This window comes from Pogona vitticeps, chromosome 3, assembly GCF_051106095.1.
Source record: "Pogona vitticeps strain Pit_001003342236 chromosome 3, PviZW2.1, whole genome shotgun sequence".
In the NCBI taxonomy this organism is placed as follows: Eukaryota; Metazoa; Chordata; class Lepidosauria; order Squamata; family Agamidae; genus Pogona; species Pogona vitticeps.
In genome coordinates, this window is record NC_135785.1 from 115,268,804 (window position 1) to 115,291,846 (window position 23,043).

General features: G+C 41.8%; 1 protein-coding gene across 4 annotated transcripts in view; it reads right to left on the reverse strand.

Moving 5' to 3' along the window:
• Positions 1–23,043, reverse strand: part of ZSWIM8 (zinc finger SWIM-type containing 8) — an 87,541-nt gene that overhangs the window by 63,522 nt on the left and 976 nt on the right. For all 4 annotated transcript variants that reach the window (XM_078391113.1, XM_020791186.3, XM_020791185.3 and 1 more), the window contains exon 2: positions 1,414–1,567. In XM_078391113.1, the coding sequence (XP_078247239.1) occupies positions 1,414–1,567 (154 nt within the window). The remainder of the gene's footprint in view (positions 1–1,413; positions 1,568–23,043) is intronic.

The window sequence follows — 23,043 nt, forward strand, 5'->3', positions numbered from 1 at the left end:
ACTGAAACTTTTGAACCTTTTGTTAAAGACATCCCCAAAGAAAACACATTCCATGTCCCCCAATAAAATAACTAAGACATATGCACCATGGCCAGATCTGCCTTCTTCAAGAATGAATGTGGCAAGTCAAGGCTGGACAAGATCATTACCTAAGCCTGGGCTTTGACTTGGAAGCCCAGGAGCATACCCAAATAGTAATCTGTGTTCTCAGTTGGAGCACTATATTATCCCATCTAGCACAGACTAAATTCCTATTCGTAGCTCAGACATTCTACTAACTGGGGACATTTACCCTTGTAAAGAGTAAATAAGCCTGAAACAACTGGTCTATTAAAAAGAACACTATTCACTTTTCTGGTTAACAGCAGAGCACAAAGCCTTAAGCAAGTACAGTGGTGCCTCGCATAGCGGCGATAATAGGTGCAGCAAAAATCGCTGCAAACCGATTTCGTCGCTATGCGGTATTAAAAAGTCCATAGGAATGCATTGAAACCCCTTCAACGCATTCCTATGGGCTTAAAACTCACCTTAAAGCAAAAATCCTCCATACGGCGGCCATTTTCGCTGCCCAGTAAGCGAAGAATCCGTCCCAGAAAACAGCGGGTGGCCATTTTTTTACCCGGCGGCCATTTTGGAACCACCGATCAGCTGTTTAAAAATCATCGCTTTGCGATGATCGGTAAGCGAAACAGGGTACCGATCATCGCAAAGCGAATTTTCCCCATAGGGAACATCGCAACACGATCGCAAAAGCGATTGCAAAAAGTTAATCGCTATGCGATTTTGTTGTTAAACAGGGCGCCCGTTAAACGAGGCACCACTGTACTTAGAGCTGCCGCACACCTAGCACCATCTAACCTAGGTAACACGTAACATCCACTCTACTCCACTTTCAAAAGTACAGACTTGGGATTTTTCACAATGGTCTAGAATATCTGCTTAACATCATCATGAAAGAGAATCTGTATGGAATTCAAACATTTGCAGACTACTATGTGACATTTTAGTTTGACTAAAGAGAATTCTAGTACGTTGCCTTAATTGTAAGTAACCACAGTGCTGCCTGGCTACAACAACCTTGGTCTTGAGACTAAGCAGAATTCATTGCCAGTCTGAGTAGATTATTTGAGGTTAGATGGACAACTGATATAAAACAGCTCAATACTGTTAGCCCCTGCAAGTATGAAATCCATTTAGCGGCAATGATGTATCAGAAACGAATTCTCTGAATCGGTTAGAAAGAAAATAAAAACTAAAAAACCCATGCAAAAAATCCATACAAATGCCAGCCCGAAGAGGAAAGTTTAGATTTAGAAAGAATCAACCGCATCAGACTGCTAGCTTCAATGACTGTGTATGTAAGATAAGTAAACTTCAAAGAGAACAGGAATGGGCAGAGCAAGAAAATTCTACCTGATGTCCTCTTCATTCTCTGGAAAGCTCCAAAAAGCAATACGCAGCTGCAGTTGTTCGGGCACTGGTGGGTAGACTTTTTCTACCACTTCAAATGGAATGTGAAATGCCACTTGCTTTGCAGACAACTCCACCAATGGGATCACCAGTCCATCTGAAGCAATACAAAATATTACATCAAGTTAGTTGAATTGTGCAAATATATTTAGCCATATCATCAAGCATTTAAGAAGAAGGCTCCAAATTCTCTGTTAAAGAAACTCAGCTTTTTGGAACATACATAAAATTATACTTCATATATCTAGCAGCAATACAACAAATATAGAACTGTCAGCCAGATAGCAATGGATAGCACATCTTTGTCTTTCCCAGCACTGCAGTCAAAGATGCACACTTGCCGTATTTTCTTATACACTGCAATAGTTTGCCCCATTTTAAAACAGGAGTTAATGTTAAATCACATTTTCTTTCAGAGAAAGCAAAGCAGTAAATAATAACAGGACATGAACAAAGAAAGAAGAAGAAGAAAAACTATAAATCACATCTCAGGCACAAAAGTTGAAGACCCCCATTTATCAATGAAGTTCAAAATTCAAGTCATTAACAAATATGAGGAAGGGGGGGCAATTCAATCTGGTTTTTCTATCACTAGTTAACTCATGCAATTTTTCACATAAAGCAGGATTAAGAGGATTTTGTGCTAGTCAGTACAGATGGGCATGGTGAAACCTTTCAATTTTGTTTCCTTCTGGGTTTGGGGGGGGGAGATCTCACGTTTTCATGCAACAGTCGTTTTGTAAAGGGGCCACCTCTTTTCAGTCATTCTGTTCTGTTTTGTTTTTTTATTTATTTATGTTTTCTGATGCTAATTCAGATCAGCCCTATAGAAGATTTAAAAGCTATCCCCAAAAAGCAGAGGCAAGGCAATACAGTAATGAATCAATCTATTCTAAAAGCAGGTAACAAGGCAAGCAACCACTGCCATCAAACAGTCCCCCAAAATCCACCAAAATAGATACCTGTAACAAACATATTAACTAACCAAATAACACTTTTAAAAAACCAAGTCAAGAAAGTAAAGCGCACACATGCACACACAAAGGGGGAAAAAACTAAACAAAATACACAGAGAAACTGTGTTCCCTTTTTCAAAAACCAAGAGAAGCAAACAAGCAAGCAGATAAAGGCTAGAAATAGAATCAAAGCAGCCCCCATACGAAAATGAATAGAATATACAGGGATTTCTCTCTCCCTACCACTTGTTGCCTTGTCTTAAATTTCTCCTCATCTTTAATCCTAACAGGCAGAAGCAAGCAAGCTGCAAAATACTCCAAGCAGGGAATGGACCCGAGGTGGGAAATTCCTAAGAATTCAGAGGATTTTTTAAAAATCACAAAGAAGCAAACTAGCACAGGCAGACTGCCTGGCATCAACAGCAAGAACAGTAAAAAGGAGAGAAGGAGATAAATCCTCCCCTCTACCCCCCCCCCCGCAAAAAACAAAGAAAAACAGAGAAGCGCAGACAGGAAGACAGAAAAGTGCAGGCAGCACTAGATGGAGATACCAGGAGCTCACACACTCACAACAAGTGAAGATACTTCTACTGGATTCCCACCAATCCAGACCTTTTTACAGATTCAAAATTCAATCCCTCCTCATGTTCTGATTGGCTGGTGACAGAAAACTACACAATGATAATAGATGAAAAATTTCCAAGGCAATTTGAAGAGAAGGAGTGAAAGCAAGGTTACACAAAAGAGGGAAGTATGAAAGAACATGAAACTTTCATGTTCTCTATCATTAATACAGATAATTCGCATTTAAGAAGTTCTATTTTAGAATCAACAAAAGAATATGAAAACAAAAAGGCCATTTATATGGCTCCCCCCTTCATTAAAACACAAAGGTCCCATCCCTATTAATCAATGTTTCCACCTAAGCCTACATGTATGCATTCATTTGAGCTTCCTTCCTCAAATGTGCGGCATTGTGCAAAAAGAGGCACTACAAACTCAGATATATTTTAAATACACGTATCTACAGACAAACAATAATAGTAACCACTACTCATTGTCAAATCAGTTCTGACTTGCATGTGCCTTTTTTGTGTATTCTGTGCCATTAAGCTGCTTTCAACAATAGTCAATCTAACATAATCTTTGAGGTCTATGAGATGTTCAAGGAATGGTTTACCACTGTCAACACTTCAGTAAGTTTCCATAACTAAGCAAGGATCTGAATCTGCCTCTTGAGTCCTAGTAATATTCCATCCATTACATTAAAAAAGGCTGCTTCTTTGTAGCTCTTTCGCCCCAACAGTTAGAGCAAGGAGGGGGTCAGGGAACTTTTTTACTTCTGCTGCGCAAGAAGGAGAGGTGTGGGTCTACTCATGAGTAAGTGCCGCAGAAGACGCTGGTCTATTCATGAGTAGGCACTGCAGAAAGTGTGGGTCTACTCATTGAGTAAGGGCCGCCGAAGGCCCTGGGCTGGACTGCATGGTTTGGAGGGACTCCTCCGTGGATGGGGCATGCAGGCAGTGCAGGAGGAGGAAGGAGAAGCGGGGCAGCTCTGGATCGCGGCAGGGCGCAGGAAGCCCGTGCACTCCCTGCCCATCCCTGGTGCGGGTCTACTCATGAGCTGACCCTGCCGCTGTTGCTGCCCTACGGGTGCTGGTGCTTTGGAAGCCTTGGAAGCCTCCGCAAATGCAGCTGGAGCCCTGGCCCGGTAGCAGCAGCAGAGACCAGGCCCTGCATCAGCGGTTGGAGTATGGGACGCCTCGTGATGGCGGTGGATGTAAGGTGCTGCTTTTTCCTTCTTAAAAAGTTATTTTGGGTGGGTTTTGGAGGGTAGGTTTGGGGTGGGGTGGGTTATTTTTCTGTGTTGTTTTGTTTTTTGGGGGGGTTAGTCCCAGCGTTGGACTTGCTCCAATGTTTATTTTTGGATTTGTTTTTTGTTTGGTTGTGTTTTTTTAGTTTTTGTTGATGTTGTTGTTTTGCAGTCCTAGTGTGGGACTTGCTCTGTTTTTCTTTTCTTTTCTTTTTCTTTCTTTTTTTTTTCTTTTTTGTATTTTTTCTTTGACCGGAATGGATTAATCGATTTTTAATGCATTCCTATGGGAAATGGTGCTTTGACTTACGAACATTTTGACTTACGGCCACCATTCCAATACAGATTAAGTTCGTAAATCAAGGCACCACTGTATTTATGTTCAAGTACGTCTCTTCTTGTGAGATGATTATTTAGAAAAGCTATTCTTTTCTAGATTTCTAGCACTGTGTTACTAATACAACAAATGTAAACTGCCAACAACCAACAATTATTACTTTGATATGCTAAAGAATAAAGAAAACAAAAGAATGGCACACCGACTGGAAACTCGCAATGGATATTCTAATCCCAAAGACAGGTGATGCCAAAGAGGTGATGCAGGAGCAGCACATTAATTTCCTATGCAAGCAAAGAAAAGCTCAAGATTTTACAACACAGATTTTTTACATGTGTCAAGATATGAAGTTTTATGTGTATATTGAAGTAATTAAGGGAGTATAGAAAAAGCAGCCCTGAAAATAAAGGTGCTTTTAAAATTGGAAGTTGAACAATAGTTTATTAAAGTTATTGCAAAACAACTGGCCAGCTTTCCAGCTACCATACAAGGTACAACAATCTTGTAAAATAATTTTCTTTCAGTGGCTGACAGTTGAATGTGTTTTACAATGCTAATAAAAGGACATAAGTCTCTCATAACTTACAGTCTCTGCAGCTACAATATTCTGGTTTTCCAGTACAGTATTCTAGTTTTCCAGTGTTCTAGTGCTCAAGATGCTTTATGCTACAGGCCTTTATTCCTCCAGGCTTTGCAAGATAAGAATGTTTATTGTCACAATGGCAGCCTGCCAGATTCTGAGTTACAAGACCTTGAAGTTAAAGAGAGTGCATAGTCAATATAACTTCTTACTAATATTTTTCCTTGATGTACCAGGTCCTTGGACCTCCAATCCAGCTGAAAGGATTGTTGATAGTTGATGGAAAGTGTATAAATAATGTCCAGAAAAGACAGCCATGGAAGGAACAGCAACATCAACATGAGATGGCCACACATGGATTTTCTTCCATAGATTTAAAGCTGGTTTGGCTGGGTGAACATTTAGAATTATTTTGTATGTTATTAATGTGCTCAAAGGCTAATAAAGTCATTTTCTTTCATATATCTTTATTGTTAAGAACTTGGTATTTTAGAGATGTTCCTTTTCACAAGAGGCTGCTGTTGGTGGAATACTTAGAATCCTTATACAGTAGAAGCTCAGGTCAAAAGCTGGGTAGTATTCTTTCCACCATGTGACAGAAAACATTCTTTGCTGCTTGCCAAATCTTGTCTTTGCTCCAATTTTTTTTCTCTTTTGCACAGTATTCTGCACATTCTGTCATAATAGCCACTGCATCAGTACCTCAGGGACACTGTTAATTACATCCATAATTATATCAAAAGCAGAGAATAATTCTTCTTCTGTTAAATGCTAACCTCTGTTTTGAAGAGCCAAGATGCAAGATAAACTGGATGAGAGAACAATTCAGATTGATTAGCACCGTGGTCCCCAACCTTGGGTCTCCAGATCTTCTTGGACTTTAATTCCCAGAAATCTTGGCCAGCAGAGGTGGGGGTGAAGGCTTCTGGGAGTTGTAGTCCAAGAACATCTGGAGGCCCAAGGTTGGGGACCACTGGATTAGCAGACATTTGTTTTACTACTACTACTTTTTAGAACAGAGGTGGAAAAAAAGCAAAAGTTCAATTAAATTTTTTTTCAGTTACAGTGGGCCCTCGACTTATGAACGGCCCTAATTATGAACATTTCGGGTTACGATCTCATCGCAATTAGCAAACCCTACTTGCGAACGCAGATTGGGTTATGAACCCAAAAGGCAGGCAGAAAGGGCGGGAAATTCGAATTTCCTGCCCTTCCTCCCTGCCCTTGGAGCTTTCAATAGGCTTCCTCCGACATCGGAGGAAGCCTTCTGAAACCTCTGAAGCCAAAAAGGTTCTCCCTGCCTTTTTGGCTTTGGAAGCAAGCTGGGCGTCCAGGGAGAAATCGGCTTCCTCCTTCCACCCAATGCTGAGTCCCCTTCGTGCTGGGCTGAGCTCAGCCGGCACAAAGGGGACTCAGCATCGGGTGAAGGAGGGAGCTGATTTCCCCCCAGCTGGCCGGCTTGCTTCCAAAGCCAAAAAGGCAGGGAGAAAGCGCAGGAAGTTCGAACTTCCCGCACTTTCTCCCTGCCTTTTTGGCTTCAGAGAGCTCCGAAGCAGCCCATTGCGGTGGCGGGGACCCCCAGGGAGGTCTCCCAGGGCTTGCATGCCACCATGGGAGACCTCCCTAGGGGTCCTCGCCGCTGCGATCGGTGCCTTCAGAGATTTCAAAGGGCTTTCCCCGACATCGGAGGAAGCCCTTTGAAAGCTCCAAAGGCAGCGGAGCGCCGGGTGGCTAGAGGAGCCCGGGCGCCTTGCTGCTCACCCCCCGGGCCGCGTGGAACCAGCGGAGCGCCGGGCAGCTAGAGCAGGCCAGGTGCCTGGCTGCTCGCCCCCGGCCGCTGTTACATACAGCACTGATGTTACCTGTCTGTCATGGGTTTGGAGGGAAAGTTCCATCCTATGGGGAGTGGAAGGCGGGACATCAGGAGGAGGGGCTGTACTGTATATATATGTGAAGCGTGTGTGAAGAAGCTAAGAGAAGAAGCAGCAGCTGGGAAGAAGAAGCTGGTGTGGGAGTCTGTGTGTCAGACAGGGTACTACTGTGTGTCAGTCAGTACCAACCTGATAGGTTCAGGTGTCTGTATGGTTAGCCAGAACTGATAGGTTCAGGGTCTGTGCTTCAAGTTAAGTGTTCTGTGTGAACCAAACTGTGTGTATGTATGAATGAGACTAAGCCACGTTACTATATCTTATTCACCTGATCATTTTATTTTCCCTGTGTGTTGTTTTAAATAAACCTTATTCTTTTATTTGTTGAAAATCCATCCCTGGTCTGTGTGACTTCTTATAGGGAATGGTTGGTGGCAGCTTAGTTAACGTGTGGCATGTCCCAGTAGGTCTGGGTTTGTCACATTGATTGGTGGCAGCGGTGGGATACGACTGGTCCAGTTGTCCAGCGGTCCAGCAAAGCCTTGGCAAGTGTGCCCAGAGCAAGGGGGGTCTAGTCAGGGACAATCTGAGAGCGCGTAGGTAATCTTCTAGGTGTGCCTCACGGGGGGGTGCACTAGTAGAAGAATGTGTAACCTCAGATTGGGGGCTAGATTAGGGAGCTCTGAGGCAGCCTGTTTTGGCGGGAAAAAGCTGAGGCAAAACTGTAAAGTAGAAGTGATTTAGCCTGCCTGCTGAGAGGCCCAGCAGAGGGGGGTAGACTCTAGCTCGCAACTGTTGCAAGTTAGTGCTGAAGGACAGCAGCAATCTATAGAGAAAGCTGGTTCTGAGGCAAAAGAAAAAAAAGTGGTCGCTTTATTTTGAGGCTTGACTTTTGAAAGCAGCCTGTTCTGGGGGGGGGGATTATGCCCTTGACTCGAAGCCAAATGGCAGAAATGGGTGAAGTGAAAGACCCCCAGGTTGACCAAGGTTCTGAGGATGAATTTGGCTCAGTGCAGGGTGACAGCACGGGAGAACAGAACCCAGAACTCAGAAAATTGCTCATAGCCCAACAGCATGAACTGAGGATGAGGCAATTTGAAATGGAGGAAAGATTAGAGAGAGAAAAAATGGAGGAAAGGGAAAGAGAGAAACAAAGGCAATTTGAAATAGAGAAAATGGAAAGAGCAGAAAGATTGGAGAGAGAGAAAATGGCGTTTGAATTAAGAAAATTGGAAATGATGAACCAGAACAATAATAACAATAGGGATTCTGAGGGAGGCCAATTGTCTAAAGCTGACCTGAAGAAATTCCCTGTGTACCACAAGGGAGATTGTCCTGAGGTGTTCTTTTCCCTAGTGGAAAGAGCGTTTGTGGACTTCTCAGTAAGGGAAACTGAGAAGATGACCATCATGCGATCTTTAATCAGTGGCAGCCTTGCTGAAGTTTATTCAGAGATGCCAGAGGAACTGATGAAAGATTTTGCAGAGTTTAAAAAACTGGTGTTTGCAAGACATGGGATAAATGCGGAACAGCTGAGGCAAAGATTCAGGTCAATCACCAAGAAACCAGAGCAGACTTTTACCCAAGTGGGGGCCCAATTGGTGAGGCTGCTAGAGAAATGGCTATCTCAGGAGGGGACAGAGACCTTTCAGCAGCTCAAAGACTTGATAGCGCTGGAACAGTTCTATTCAGTCCTGCATGGGGAACTGAAATTCCAGGTGAGGGAAAGGAAACCGAAATCTGTGGCAGAAGCAGCCGAGATCGCAGATTTTATTTCCCAAATAAGAAAGCCCTTGGGTGAGGGGAAAGCGATGGGGAAACCTAAAGAAACCTACAGCAAGTACTCTCAGGGACCAGGGAAAAGCCAGCAAGGGGGAGGGGCCCATGGTGAAGGGAAGCCCTCAGACATGAAACTAAGACCTCAGATTTTGGAGGGAAAACCAAAACAGGATGAGAAAGACTCAAAATATAGCAGAAAATGTTATTTCTGTCAGGGAAAGGGCCATCTAATCTCAGAGTGTGAGAAATTAAAGCAGCTAAAAGGAATTGTGCCTCAGGATTCGAGTGGAACCAAGCCAAAAGCTGTGTTCTGTGTCCAGAAAGAGCCAGGCTCATTGTCACTGAGGGAGCCTGTTGCCATGGCTACTCAATCTGGAACAGCTACATCTGCTGATCAGGCTGAGGAAAATGGTCCTCTTGTGGAGGTCAAGCGATGCTTGCTCGTGAGAACAGATTCTCAGTTGTTTGAAACCGCAGGGGTGGACGTAGGAATACTTGACCATCAGTATCGGGGGCTGCGGGACACTTGTTCCCAGGTGACCCTGTGCCATCCAGATATTATTCCTAGGGAGTATGTAATCCCAAATGAGAGCATGAAGGTGGCAGGGATTGAGGGGCAGGTGATCTCACTGCCAGTAGCGGAGGTACCTGTGAACTTTCAAGGCTGGAGGGGAGTTTGGCGGCTAGCGATTTCATCGACTCTGCCAGCAGCCGTGCTCGTGGGAAATGACCTGGCTGAACATGTGAAACGGGTGCTAGTGATTACACGTTCACAAGCCACCACGGGGACAGTTCAGGGGGGTAATGATGAGCCAGAGACGGAAGCAGAGGGGAGTTCAGAAGCTGTGGTGGAAACCTTAACCACAGACAGCCGATTTGGCCAAGAGCAAAAGGCAGACGCCACTCTCCAAAAGTGTTTTGAACAGGTGACAGACGCCCAGCTAACACCTGAAACCCCAGTGAGATTTCTAGAGAAAAAGGGGATTTTGTATAGAGAGACCCTGAGGAATATCTCAAAAGGGGGAGATGGGATCAGAAGTCAGCTAGTGGTACCTGAAAAGTATCGCCCCATGATCTTACAAAGGGGGCACTCTGACATGTTTGCTGCGCACTTAGGGGTGAACAAAACACAGCAGAGAGTCACACAGAATTTCTACTGGCCTGACATAGGGAAGCAGATCAGGGAGTTCTGTAAACAATGTGATGTGTGTCAAAGGCAGGGGAATAGCCGCGACAGGACCAAAGCAAAGTTGTGCCCTTTGCCTGTGATTGACACTCCGTTCAAATGCATAGGGGTGGATATTGTGGGACCTTTGCCCAAGGCCACAAAGAGGGGGAACAGGTTCATTCTCACCATTGTGGACCATGCCACGAGGTACCCTGAAGCCATACCCTTGACTAACATTGAAACTAACACAGTGGCAGATGCCTTGGTGGGGTATATGTCCAGGATGGGATTTGCCTCAGAAATAATCACAGATTTGGGAGCATCATTTACATCGAAGCTCATGAAACGCTTATGGCAAATCTGTGGAATTAAGCACAAGGAAACCACTGCCTATCACCCTGAAAGTAATGGGTTAACTGAGAAGTTCAATGGGACTCTAATGCGCATGATTAGGGCTTACTTGGCAGAGAATCCAAACAATTGGGACCAGAAGCTGCAATCCCTTTTGTTTGCTTATCGATCAGTGCCACAAGCCAGTACCGGGTTCAGTCCATTTGAACTTTTATTTGGGAGAAGGGTGAAAGGGCCCCTTGATTTGATCAAACAAAATTGGGAGCAGATCACCCAGGATGACCCACAAGACGTTGTGACATACATAGACACCTTGATGAATGACCTAAAGAGAAACCTAGAACTGGCAGCAGAAAACCTGCAAGCTCAGAAGGTCAGACAGAAAACATGGTATGACCACAAAGCTAGAGAGAGGCACTTTGACCCAGGGGAGGAAGTGCTTTGGCCTAGGCTCTGCAAAGAGAACAAACTGCAGCTGGGTAGCCCAGAAATAAAAGACTTGGGTCACATAGTAGGGGGAGGAGTGATAAAACCCCTAGAGGCCAAGATAGAAGCCGTTCGTGATTGGCCTAGACCCAACACCAAGAGAAAAGTCAAATCATTTCTTGGGTTGGTGGGCTACTACAGAAAGTTCATCCCGAGGTTTAGCGAGATCGTGACTCCGCTGACCGATCTGACGAGGAAGAAGGCTGATGACCGCATCCCGTGGACCAGCGACTGTGAGGCGGCGTTCCAGAGGTTGAAGCAGGCGCTCATCAACTATCCAGTGCTGCGTGCTCCAGACTTCGACCGGGAGTTCATCATCTACACCGATGCGTCTAACAGCGGGGTAGGAGCAGTTCTTTGCCAGGAGGATGAGAATGGTGACCAGCATCCAGTGTCCTACCTGAGTAGGAAACTCCAGAAAGGTGAGAGACATTTGGCAACCGTGGAGAAGGAGTGCCTGGCAATAGTCTACGCGATCCAGAAGGCCAAGCCTTACATCTGGGGAAGACATTTTGTTCTGTGCACTGACCATTCACCACTGCAATGGTTAAAGACAATGAAAACCCACAATAGCAAACTTATGAGGTGGGCTTTAAACTTGCAAGACTATGACTTTGAAGTGAAGGTGGTCAGAGGGTCAGTGAACTGTGTTGCTGACGCCTTGTCAAGAAGACCTGAAGAATGAAGACGGCGAAAGAAACATGGACTATGTATATATATTGATGACAAAAAATTAAATGTACCTGGGTTTTTTGAATTTGGTTTGTATGAATAAAGGTAACTTGTTGTAATGTATATGGTAAATGTTTAAATGCCTAATTGATATGGTTAACTTAGAATGTAAGTATAAGTAAGTATAATATTGTATGTATAACTGGTGTTGTGTGTTTTATCCAGGTTGTTTTTTGGGAAAAAGCACCTTAGCTTTCCCCCTACAAAACAACTTATAAAGAGGGGAGGTGTTACATACAGCACTGATGTTACCTGTCTGTCATGGGTTTGGAGGGAAAGTTCCATCCTATGGGGAGTGGAAGGCGGGACATCAGGAGGAGGGGCTGTACTGTATATATATGTGAAGCGTGTGTGAAGAAGCTAAGAGAAGAAGCAGCAGCTGGGAAGAAGAAGCTGGTGTGGGAGTCTGTGTGTCAGACAGGGTACTACTGTGTGTCAGTCAGTACCAACCTGATAGGTTCAGGTGTCTGTATGGTTAGCCAGAACTGATAGGTTCAGGGTCTGTGCTTCAAGTTAAGTGTTCTGTGTGAACCAAACTGTGTGTATGTATGAATGAGACTAAGCCACGTTACTATATCTTATTCACCTGATCATTTTATTTTCCCTGTGTGTTGTTTTAAATAAACCTTATTCTTTTATTTGTTGAAAATCCATCCCTGGTCTGTGTGACTTCTTATAGGGAATGGTTGGTGGCAGCTTAGTTAACGTGTGGCATGTCCCAGTAGGTCTGGGTTTGTCACAGCCGCGTGGAACCAGCAGAGCGCCGGGAGGCTTCGGACTGGTAAGTCCTCTTTTTTTTAACTTTTCTGTGTGAGTTTTGGAGGGTGGGTTTGAACTGGGGGGGTTATGTCTCTCTCTCTCTCTCTCTCTCTGTGTGTGTGTGTGTGTGTGTGTGTGTGTGTGTGTGTTTTGCAGTCCCAACGTGGGACTTGCTCTTTTTTTATTTTTTTTTTATTTTTTGAAATGCTGGAAAGGATTAATTCTGTTCCCATGCATTTCAATGAGAAATGGTAGGTCGACTTACGAACTTTCTGAAGTACAGTACGAACGTCCTCCCAGAACGGATTAAGTTCGTAAGTCGAAGGCCCACTGTATCTGAATATCTCAGGAACATTTGAAAGGTCTGCTGTATCTCCTTCAGATGCCATAACAGTCACTGAAACTGGTAGCAGCAAACTGTATGCTTTTTGAAGTTGAACCCAGAAAACATCATAAGCAAGAATTTGTCTCTGAATGTGTACAAAAAAATATTTTGAAGCCAATCAATTAAAGCATACTGCAAGCATTTTTCTAAGCACACAATCTCTAAACACTTTGTAGCTGACCCCTGTGTAGTTTCTGCTGGCAGTAGAAATGTATTTTCCTTTCACTGCTTCACTTTCTGTAATTTCTTTACAGTCTGATTAGCAACATGATTACTGAAAATAATTTGTTTACTTACACCGAATTCTGATGTAGATTTTTTCCGAATGATTTCCTACCACTTCTTTGCACTAGCTCACTGTATTTCAAGACAATATCCTACATGTTAAGAGCTTTTTCATTTTTGTTGAATTGTTGAAATACTTCTGTCCACAATATTTACATTCACCAACTGTTTTTAATTCCTACACTGTTTCCACTGTAGTAATACTAGTCTGTATTTTGGTACAGTGCTGTCTCAACTTACAACCGTCCCTACTTACGACCAATTCGACTTACGAACAGCTTTGGTCGTACAATTTTGCTTCTACTTGCGACCAGAGCTTCCACTTGCAAACAGAAAGCGGTAGGGGAAAAAGTCGGGAAATTCAAATTGCTAACTGTATGTGGCAAAAGAGGCTGCTTCTTTGTAGCTCTTTCGCCCTGGTAGTTAAAGAGTGTGTAATCCGAGGAGGCTGCTTGCTAAGGTATGGTGCTGCTTTATGCTTTTAAAAAACTGTTCTTGGTATTTTTGCAGCATGGTTTTCAGCTGGGGGGTTTATGTTTCTGTGCTCTGATGGGTCTTGGGGGCATTGTTTGTTTTTTTGTTTCCCCCCCCATTTCCGATGGGAGGGTTGCTTGTTTTTTGGATTGTTTTTTCTCATTTCTGATGGGTCTTGGAGGGTTTGCTTCTTTTTTTGGTTTCCCCCATTTCCTATGGGTCTCGGGGAGGTTGGTTGCGTTGTGTTTTTCCCCCCATTTTGATGTGTCTTGCATGCTTCCGTTGCTTTTTGCTTTGTTCTCTTTGCATTTCTGATCTGCTCCCCTTGATTTCTGTGCATTTCCGACCTGGTCCTTTTGTTCTCTGTGCATTTCCAATTTGCTCTGTTTGTCTTCTGTGCTTTTGCAATGGGTCCTGCGTGTTTCCCTTGCTTTCCTTCCCCCCCCCCATTTGGCTGGAAGGGATTAATAGCGTTTCCAATGAGTCTTGCAGTGATTTTTGTGTGTGATTTATTTATTTATTTATTTATTTATTTGGCCGGAACAGATTAATTGCATTTCAATGCATTCCTATGGGAAATGGTGCTTCAACTTATGACCATTTCGAGTTACAACCATCATTCTGGAATGGATTATGGTTGTAAGTCGAGGCACCATTGTATTAGCTCAAAGTAACTATGATGGCTGTGATGATGTCACCTGCCTGTCACTGCTATGGCTGGAGTTTATCTGCCTATGGCAGGACAGGAGGTGGGACTTCAGTGGGTGAAGTTAATGTATATAAGGGGGGAGTGAATGTGGTGAGAGCAGATTGGGGAGATTTGGGAGGTTGGGATGAGATAGAGTGTTAGGGCCTGTTTATTCAAGTTATGAGGTACTGTGCTAGAGTAGGTCTGAATGAGAGAGTGATTGAGGGGGATACTTTATTACATTGATTGCCTTATTTAGTTCCTACAGTGATTTACTATTATTTATGTTTTCTCAATAAACAATCCTTTTTAATTTTTAAATCCATACCATTGTCTGATGAGTCAGATCAATAAGTGTGGTTGGTGGCAGCAAGTAAAGTGTGAATGAGAGAGTGTCGTGACCATTGTGACGTGAAAGGAGGACGTCACAGTAACCATAAGCACTAAATGAGTAACAAATCTTACACAAACAGTTATAACTTCCTGAGCAGAAAAAAAAATGAAGCACTTGTCTGAGGAAAGTGCTTTTAATTCACCGTAAAGATTTCTAGTAACAAATAGGTAAAAGGTAAAGGTTCCCCTTGACAATTTTGTCCAGTCATGTCCAACTCTAGGTGGTGGCGCTCATCTCTGTTTCCAACCCATAGAGCTAGCGTTTGTCTGCAGAGAATCCTCCGTGGTCATGTGGCCAGCGTGACTAGACACGGAACGCCGTGTAAGAAAAAGAAATATGTGACATCAAATTGATTCCAATTTGTAGCAACCCTCCCTAAACGTTCTAGGTATACAGTAATGAGCAGCTTACCAGTACCTCCTTCTGGGGTTCTCTAGCATTGTCCAACTCGCCCAAGGCCGCACAGGTAGTAAGGACACATACCCTCACCAGCTACATACATTTCAAATGATACCGTATGTTCCCTTTCCAGGAGGAACAATGGGGCTTTGAATTCCAAGTCCCAATTTTGCCTCTAAATTTCAGCCCCACTGGGTAGGGCTCTATCCATCACACATGTGACTCCCGCCCCCCACATGGGGCTCCATTGCGACAGAACTAAAGGGGTTGAAAGCAATTGCTGTGGGTGCACGGAGGAGGAACACTGCGCAAAGGGGGCAGAGGTGCACAGGCATACACAGGGACACACATTAGTGCAAACCTTGCCCAGCCCTGACTCTTCAGAGGCAAGAACTTAAAATACATGCCATAAGAAAGCTGTTACTGTGTACTTCAGCCACTTGGGAAAGATTATATTTGAAATCTAAAAAACCAAATACATTCTGTATGCTAGCTGCTCAGAAATTCTGGCTCAGTTAAGAGCCCAAAATTGATCTCTTTCAGACATATCTCTCCCAAGAGTTATGGCTACTTTAGCTTGGCTCCAGAAATAATAAACAAGTGCCAGGAGTTACTATACCACAGTGTGAAAATAGAATCCAAGTTGCAACAGAGATATTCATTGTGAACGTTTTCCAGATTGTATAAACCTTATGCCAAAGGCACATCTTTTAGAATGGATTACTGGTGAGCATGTCACCCACACATGATCAACAGTGTTTAAATAAATAAACTCTTTCATACTGGAAGGGCAATTCGTGTATTTTGCAGTTCTACACTGTACAGAAAACCACAAAACCAGAAATTACAAGGGGCGTTGGCATGCTACATCTCAACACCTCTCCTGTTCATTAGTGGAATAAGCTACACAAAATATCAACCTATTTACTTAATCTGCATTACAGTATTTATACAGATTTTGGAATTCAAGATCTTCCATGATTCCAGTTACAAAGCCATCACACAATCATTTTACAGATCCACAGCAAAAAACTGCACATTCACAGGTTTCATGCATTTTTCAAAATGCTGGAAAATGGCATCAGCATCAAAATTTAGAAGGAAATTGCTCGTTTTCTGTTTCTTTCTCACACACACTTGTCACCTGTAACACAACACTCACTTTGCTGATAAAGGGAACAAACCAGATGCACTTTATTAGCTATTCAGGAACAGAAAAATTAACAAGCCAGGACTTGTTGGCTGCTAGAAACAGTAGTTGGCTATCAAGCCCAGCTACATTTAGAAGTCCTTGCTCCCATGTCATTTTATCCACAACTAATCATATCTAAAAAGAACAGCAGCACTGCAAAAAACAACTAAACACAGCAAGTTAGGGTTCTCTATTGTTTAATTCAATAACTTGTATGACTACAGATACCCTCCTAGATGCTTGAAATACTGCTGCCTAGCCTGATTTTAACATTTGGAAGTGATTTTCTAACATAAAAGAAATTTAATGGGGAAGCAGGCAAACTCTTTTCCACCTTTATTTCCACAAATTCCCCTACACCCTTTGTGTATCCTGTGACACTTTTAGAAAATTAATGTGGTGGGCAGTCATGATTCCTTGGTTCATTTTGAATGTTTTGCATTCTTCTGGCTAGTGCAGGGTTTTTGTGTGTGACAAAGTGTGTGCTAACTGGTATTTGTTATGGGGTGTGCAGTTTACCTCACACAGAGAGTGCTGACCACAGGGTGGATTTCATTTAAATCAAATTGATTTAATTTGTGATTTAAATCATGATTTAGATTTTTAAAATTGGATTTTTTGACATTAAAAGCAATTGAAATGTGATATAAATTGATGTTGTCGTTTTAAAAATCACTGTTATCCACTCTGGCTGACCAGTTGTTTTGATTTGGGTTCTTTGTCTCTGTTTTGCTGAGAGTAAAGTTGGTAGGTGTTTTCCATGTGCACATGTATTTTGCTACAGAGCCCCAATTAGTCTCTTTCAACATGAGAATTTGTAGGGGTACATATTTGATTTAATATCTGAGGCTCCCCCCAATTCTGCTTTGTAGTTATTTTATGGGCCATGCTACTTCATCTCAATTCCTCATTTTATGAAGTGGGTTTTGGAGCAGATAGCTGCAAGTTCCTAAGTTCTCGGGCAGGTTCATTAAGCGCCCCCAGTTTCCTCTCCAAGCAATGAGCATTTTGTATTTCGCCTTGTCCAGCAGCCAGTTTTTAATAGATAAGTTCCTTTCCATGGCAGGATTTCTGTGAGAATACTAACAGAAAAATTCCAAATGTGCTCACTTGCTCCAAAGTACTGAAAATACATACTACAGCCTCTGCCTAGTAAGGCACAAGGAAAATGTATTTAAGAAACTAGAAACTGTCCTGAAATATGCTTAGTGCTACTGTGCTTTAGCCTAGAAAGGTTCATCTGTGAGACAGCTTCCTCCTCTCAGTACCTTGCCCCTTCCAAATGTTTTCCTGTGCCACTGCTGCTTCTCCCAGGCTCTTCTCACTTTTAAAGTCTCTTATGTCACCAATCACCAAGCCCACCACAAAGTCAATCTTTTGCTGCCCAAGTTTCTCATTTAAAGGAAAGGACTGGAGATCTTCAGTATTATCAAGACTCTTTCTAGTATACTGCCCATATATGGCTCAATAATGTGTCTGGAATGTGGTAGGAGTGACATAGAATGCATTGACAAACATTTACAAATTCTGAGTAGGTTTGATAGCCATTTGCTATTTGTGGTTACTCTGACTCGTCTCCTGGTTCTTCAGTATATACAATCTACTTAAGAGGAAGGATGGCAGCCCTTTCAGGATTTGAGGCAAAAGAGTCTGCAAACCCTGACAGGTAAGTGAGAAGCTTACTACTCCTGTTCCCAAAGTCCTCTGCATACACTAAAGTACAAAACAAAAGACTATTCCCTTCCTACAAATTATCTCCAATGCATAAACTGAGAGGAAGGATAGGGATGTTTAGACTTATGTTTGACCATCATATGCAAGGTATGCAGTTTTAGCAGTTTCTCTAATATTATGTATAAAGAGAGGTGAGTACTGTCTGGGTCCTGATTTAACACACTTCTTAAAAGCTGAACACTATTATACTACTTGAAGATTTTTCTTCGTTTCTTTAAGGAAAATGTTAGGCATAGATATAATAAATGCAAATTACTAAGCACAGCTTTTGCACAAGAAAGTATCACACTGTTAACTAATTATTAGTCACAGTTTGTTAGGTAATAACACCAATTAACTCACCAGCAAAGTAAAAGCAAGGCTATTATATAAGCAAAACCATCACCCTTAAAAAAATGAGGGAGGGAATGTGTATTCATTCCTCTAAAACCCACTCACACAAAGCTCAATTATTTCTGTCAAAAATATTTAAAATCTGCTACTAGTGTAGAAAATGTCGCACTAATACATTCAAATCCTCTACTTCATTTTATCTTCATTTAATCACTGTAGTTCATTTATAGACTTCATTTGTTTATATGCCACTGCTTTCTTCAAGAAAGTTAGATGGTTATGAATCATAACTTATGATAAATCATCAGCCTTGTAAATCTTCCCTTTTAATACTTTAAACTTTGTAAGTTGGAAAATAATTAACTCTCTTGTTACATCTGTAAGTGGACAAAAAGTAACTTTTCTAAGGCTTGACAACACAGCAGTAGTGTTCTGATCCTGTGTACATGTAATCCCAAATAGCTCATTATGACATACTGTACTGACATGGGTCTTGAGGGCTTATATGGACAAAGACCACTAATGTTATATAACACTATGTCGTTATTAGCAGCAAAAATGAAGAGGTGGAAGAGACTTCCCTCCTGCTGGTTTTGATATAATAATGAATTCAGACTACACAAAATGTGAAGAGGCAGAGGAGGAAATTACTTCTATTCAAGAGCCCGTAGGTATGGGAGATGTCATCCTACGTATAACTTGCCTGTGTTGCTCAGAATTTTACCCACAGCAGAGAGAATGCAAACATACTAAGCTATTAGTAAATGCTGCAATGACTAAAATAAATAACCCTCCACCATTGTTTCATTATTGGAGGAGAGTTCTCTTACATAAATATGGTAGACACATCTTTCTCTAGGCTGAAATTTTCTACTGTATTCCAGGACCGTTTTTCATCTCCAAAAAGGAATGATCCACAATCCCAACAGAAAGATCTACCATGTTAAATGTGTTGGTATATAGTCAAGCATTATTTTATTAGGCATTGGAAGGGGTTTCACCTAGGATCACCACAAAGAAGTAAGGGAGGTTTAAATCATTCCCCATCCACCCATTTACTTTCTTGAATTCTCCATCCAAGAACTGAGGGGAGAAAGACTAATAAACTTCTTTAGCATCAATTGAGTGTTTGGGCTTTTTAGCCCCTGTGGAGCGAAGAGGGAGTAAAGCTAAGGGGAAAAAAAAGATTTATATCTGTCTTACCTGCAAGTTGTGCTCCCAAATCAGATAAGTTCCCATAGAAAGATAAATTTACAGTGAAATAAAGGAAGTGATGATCTGTGTACAATTCATTTGTGACTTCACACAAACAACACTGTTACCAGCTTGCACATCTGATACTTCCGAGTATCAATTTCAAGCAGACTCTAACAGCATGTTTTACAAAAAGCAGGGGTAACCACTTTGGTCATAAGAAATTCCAAAATACACACTGAAATAATCCCTTTATTAAAGAAAGGTGATGACCACCACATGAGTTTTGTATCCTTGCAGTTCCTAAATTATAAAAGCAGCCACAGTGGAGCTGGGTAAGTAGGTAAAAAGAGCAGTGAATGCCTCCTTGCAACAAGGTCCAGCATGACTATAGGAGGCAATAATGAGACCACTATAGAACATCATCATCCTGTGCTATCAAGTCCATTCTGACATTATGACCTTTTCCAGGGTTTTCCAGGTAGAGAATAGACAAAAGTGGTTTACCATTCCCTTCTTCTGGTGGCATTCTAGGACTGTGCACCTTGCCCATGACCACGCAGGCTGACTGTACTCACAGGAGGCAAAGCAGGGAAGTCTGGCTCTGCAGCCAGATACCTAACAACTGAGCTATCCAGCCAGCTCCTTATATTCAGAGTACAGTGGTGCCCCGTTTAACGGGTGCCCCGTTTAACGACGAATCCGCATAGCGACGATTTTTTGCGATCGCAAAGGCGATTGCATTGCGAGGATTTAAATGGAAAAAATCGCTTTGCGATGATCGGTAAGCTGTTTCGCTTACCGATTTTTGCATAGCAATGTTTTTCCAACAGCTGATCGGCAGTTCCAAAATGGCCACCGGGTTAAAAAAATGGCTGCCCGCTGTGTTTTCGCACCAATTCCTCGCTTACCGGGCAGCGAAAATGGCAGACGTATGGAGGATTTTCGCTTAAAGATGAGTTTTTTGCCCACAGGAACGCATTAAACGGGTTTTAATGCATTCCTATGGGCTTTTTTATTTCGCATAGTGATGAATCTGCATAGTGACGATTTTGGCTGCACTGATTATTGTCGCTATGCGGAACACCACTGTACTGGATAATTATCACCCAGTCTCCAAAGCCTCATTTTTGGGTAGGATACTGGAATGTGTGGTGGTTTCTCAATTCAATGAATTCCTTACTGAAAGTTTTGGAGTTCTGTGTCACAGCTGACATCCAATGCTATTACCTTGCATCCAACTCCAAGGAACCTGTTCCTATTCTAAACCAGTATCTGGCATTTGTAATGAACTGCATGAAGGCAAACAGATTGAAACTTAATACGACAGAGGTGCTCCTGGTCAATCAAATGGTATATCCGGGAAAAGGGATTCAGTCTGCTGGATAGAGTTACACTCCTCTGCAACTCACAGCTTAGGCTCAGGTTCCCACTGAGTCAGGCAGCCCCCTAGTAACTTTGCACTGGACAGGTCATTTTGCAGCCTAATGCACCTCCAATAGTTATTATAAAGATAATATGAAATAATACTGTACTTATTTCCATGTCCCTAAAATCCTTGGAGAAAAGTCAGGATACAAATGAAATATCAGCAAGCATGCTATCAAAACTATTCATGAACTATTTTTTCTAGCATCCCCATCTGTTTCCAGTATTTCCTTTACAGGTCAGGGGAACAGGGGAACTAAGAGATATGAAGGTTTATGCAAAGAAAAATGGGGAAATTGGGGGGAAATTTGTCTGCCCCAGACAAATTGTCAGTTCTTCCAGAGAAAAATTGGAGGAATGTAGAAAAAGCTGTGATGAAATGCTTTTTATGGCTAGGTTTCACTCAGAACATCAGGAACTACATAAAATGAAGACTTGTATGTAAATAATATGAGATTTAGACAACAATTATTCCCATGGATACTGCATACACAGGTAACATCCAGATCCAAAATGCATTTCTGCACTTGAAGGATGCTGTCATTTCCATGAGAGTGGCACAAAACAGGGCATTTCTTGCTCGCAGACTGTCATTTCATCTGTTGCCTTTTGTTGTAGTTTGGTGAAAACATTCCCAGTAGAAGCAAGATTGCTTGTGTCTAAATAATGCAGTTTTCATTTTTTCCCATAGAATTTCAGTTGTTTTGTGGAAAAATGGATTCTTCCCCCCCCCCCCCATGTCTTAAAAGTTTCCAGAAGTTTTACATCTTTCTGGGAAAATAACTTTTATTGAACAATTTAGCATTTTCCCAAAATTCTCTTAGTAATGTGAAGACAATGAGCCTAAATATATGTGTAACTACAAAAGCTGAGACATTGATACAATGTCTATAATTCATTCTAAACAAGAAACTACAATGCATCACTATATAGAAAAATATTATATACTTCCTCTAACAAAGTTTTCAATCAAGATCAACCTTACTAGTAAGCCTTGAAGTGTTTCATACTGTTTTAACATTTTGATAATTCATGTGTAATCACATATTCTAAATCCTCTTAAGAATGTGTGCATAAAGGACAACAATACCAGTAACTGGTGGACAACAATACCAGTAACTGGTAGTAGGAAATGGGGGTGGGGGGTGGGAAATGACACAATAGGTAATTTAAGTACATGCTACTAATGAGCTTTAAAAGTACTTATCTTTCATCGTATCCATTAAGGAATCAAGATCAACTGTGGGGTTTAGACTGGATTCACAACTATCTTTTTACACACTATTCACTTCCCTTCAGCATTTCTTCAAAATTTTTGAACATGCCTATGCAAGACATTATATTTGTTCACTGAAATGCTTACACATGAAAATGGGTTATGTACAGAAGATTTAATATATTTTATGTCTGATAAAAATGCACTTGGAAAAAGCTGGAATTTATTGTGACCCTCCTGTGCATAAGACACAGTGCATGTATTTCTTACAATATAATAAGATGTGAAGCAGTCCCCTGATGTCAAAATAAGTGAACAACAGAAATTCTTTCAGTTCCTTTGGATCATTTAAGTATACTACCCTGAGCTGGTAGCCTAATTAAACCCCATACTTATTACTGAAATAGACTCTTTAATTGTACAACAGTTGATTTCTGCTACAATAGCCAAGCTATACTTTGAATAATAGCTCCGTTTCAACAACAGCAATGGTTCCTTTCTACAAATATGGCTATTATATTCTTTACATTTAGCTATTAATGTGACCAATGTACAACCATGCGGACATTGTGTGGCCCAGCCTACACTATTTTCAAATGACAGACTTACCATTCAAACAGGTATGGAGTCACCAAGTAACCTTTGATCATAATAGAATAACTCTCACAAGAGCATGGAATAATCCTTTTAGGACTGAGATTAAAGATATAACTAGGTCAATCCTGTTGCACTGTAACATATTTATACATTCCACTGCTGTACGTAGGATCCAGATAATATTCTCCACATTCCCACTATAAATGTGATCCAGGCAACTAATACTGTACATAGGCAACTATTATGTAAATCAGAACACACGAAAATTCAGACCTACAGTCCTTAGTAAAATCGCCTCTTCCTAATCCTATTTAATCAGTGTTGTAATGTTGCAATCTACCAAATTAGAAGTTGCAGCAATTTTTGTGGAACTTGTTTATTTATTGGATTTCTATGCTGCTTCTTTCCCAGTCAAAGTAACTGTG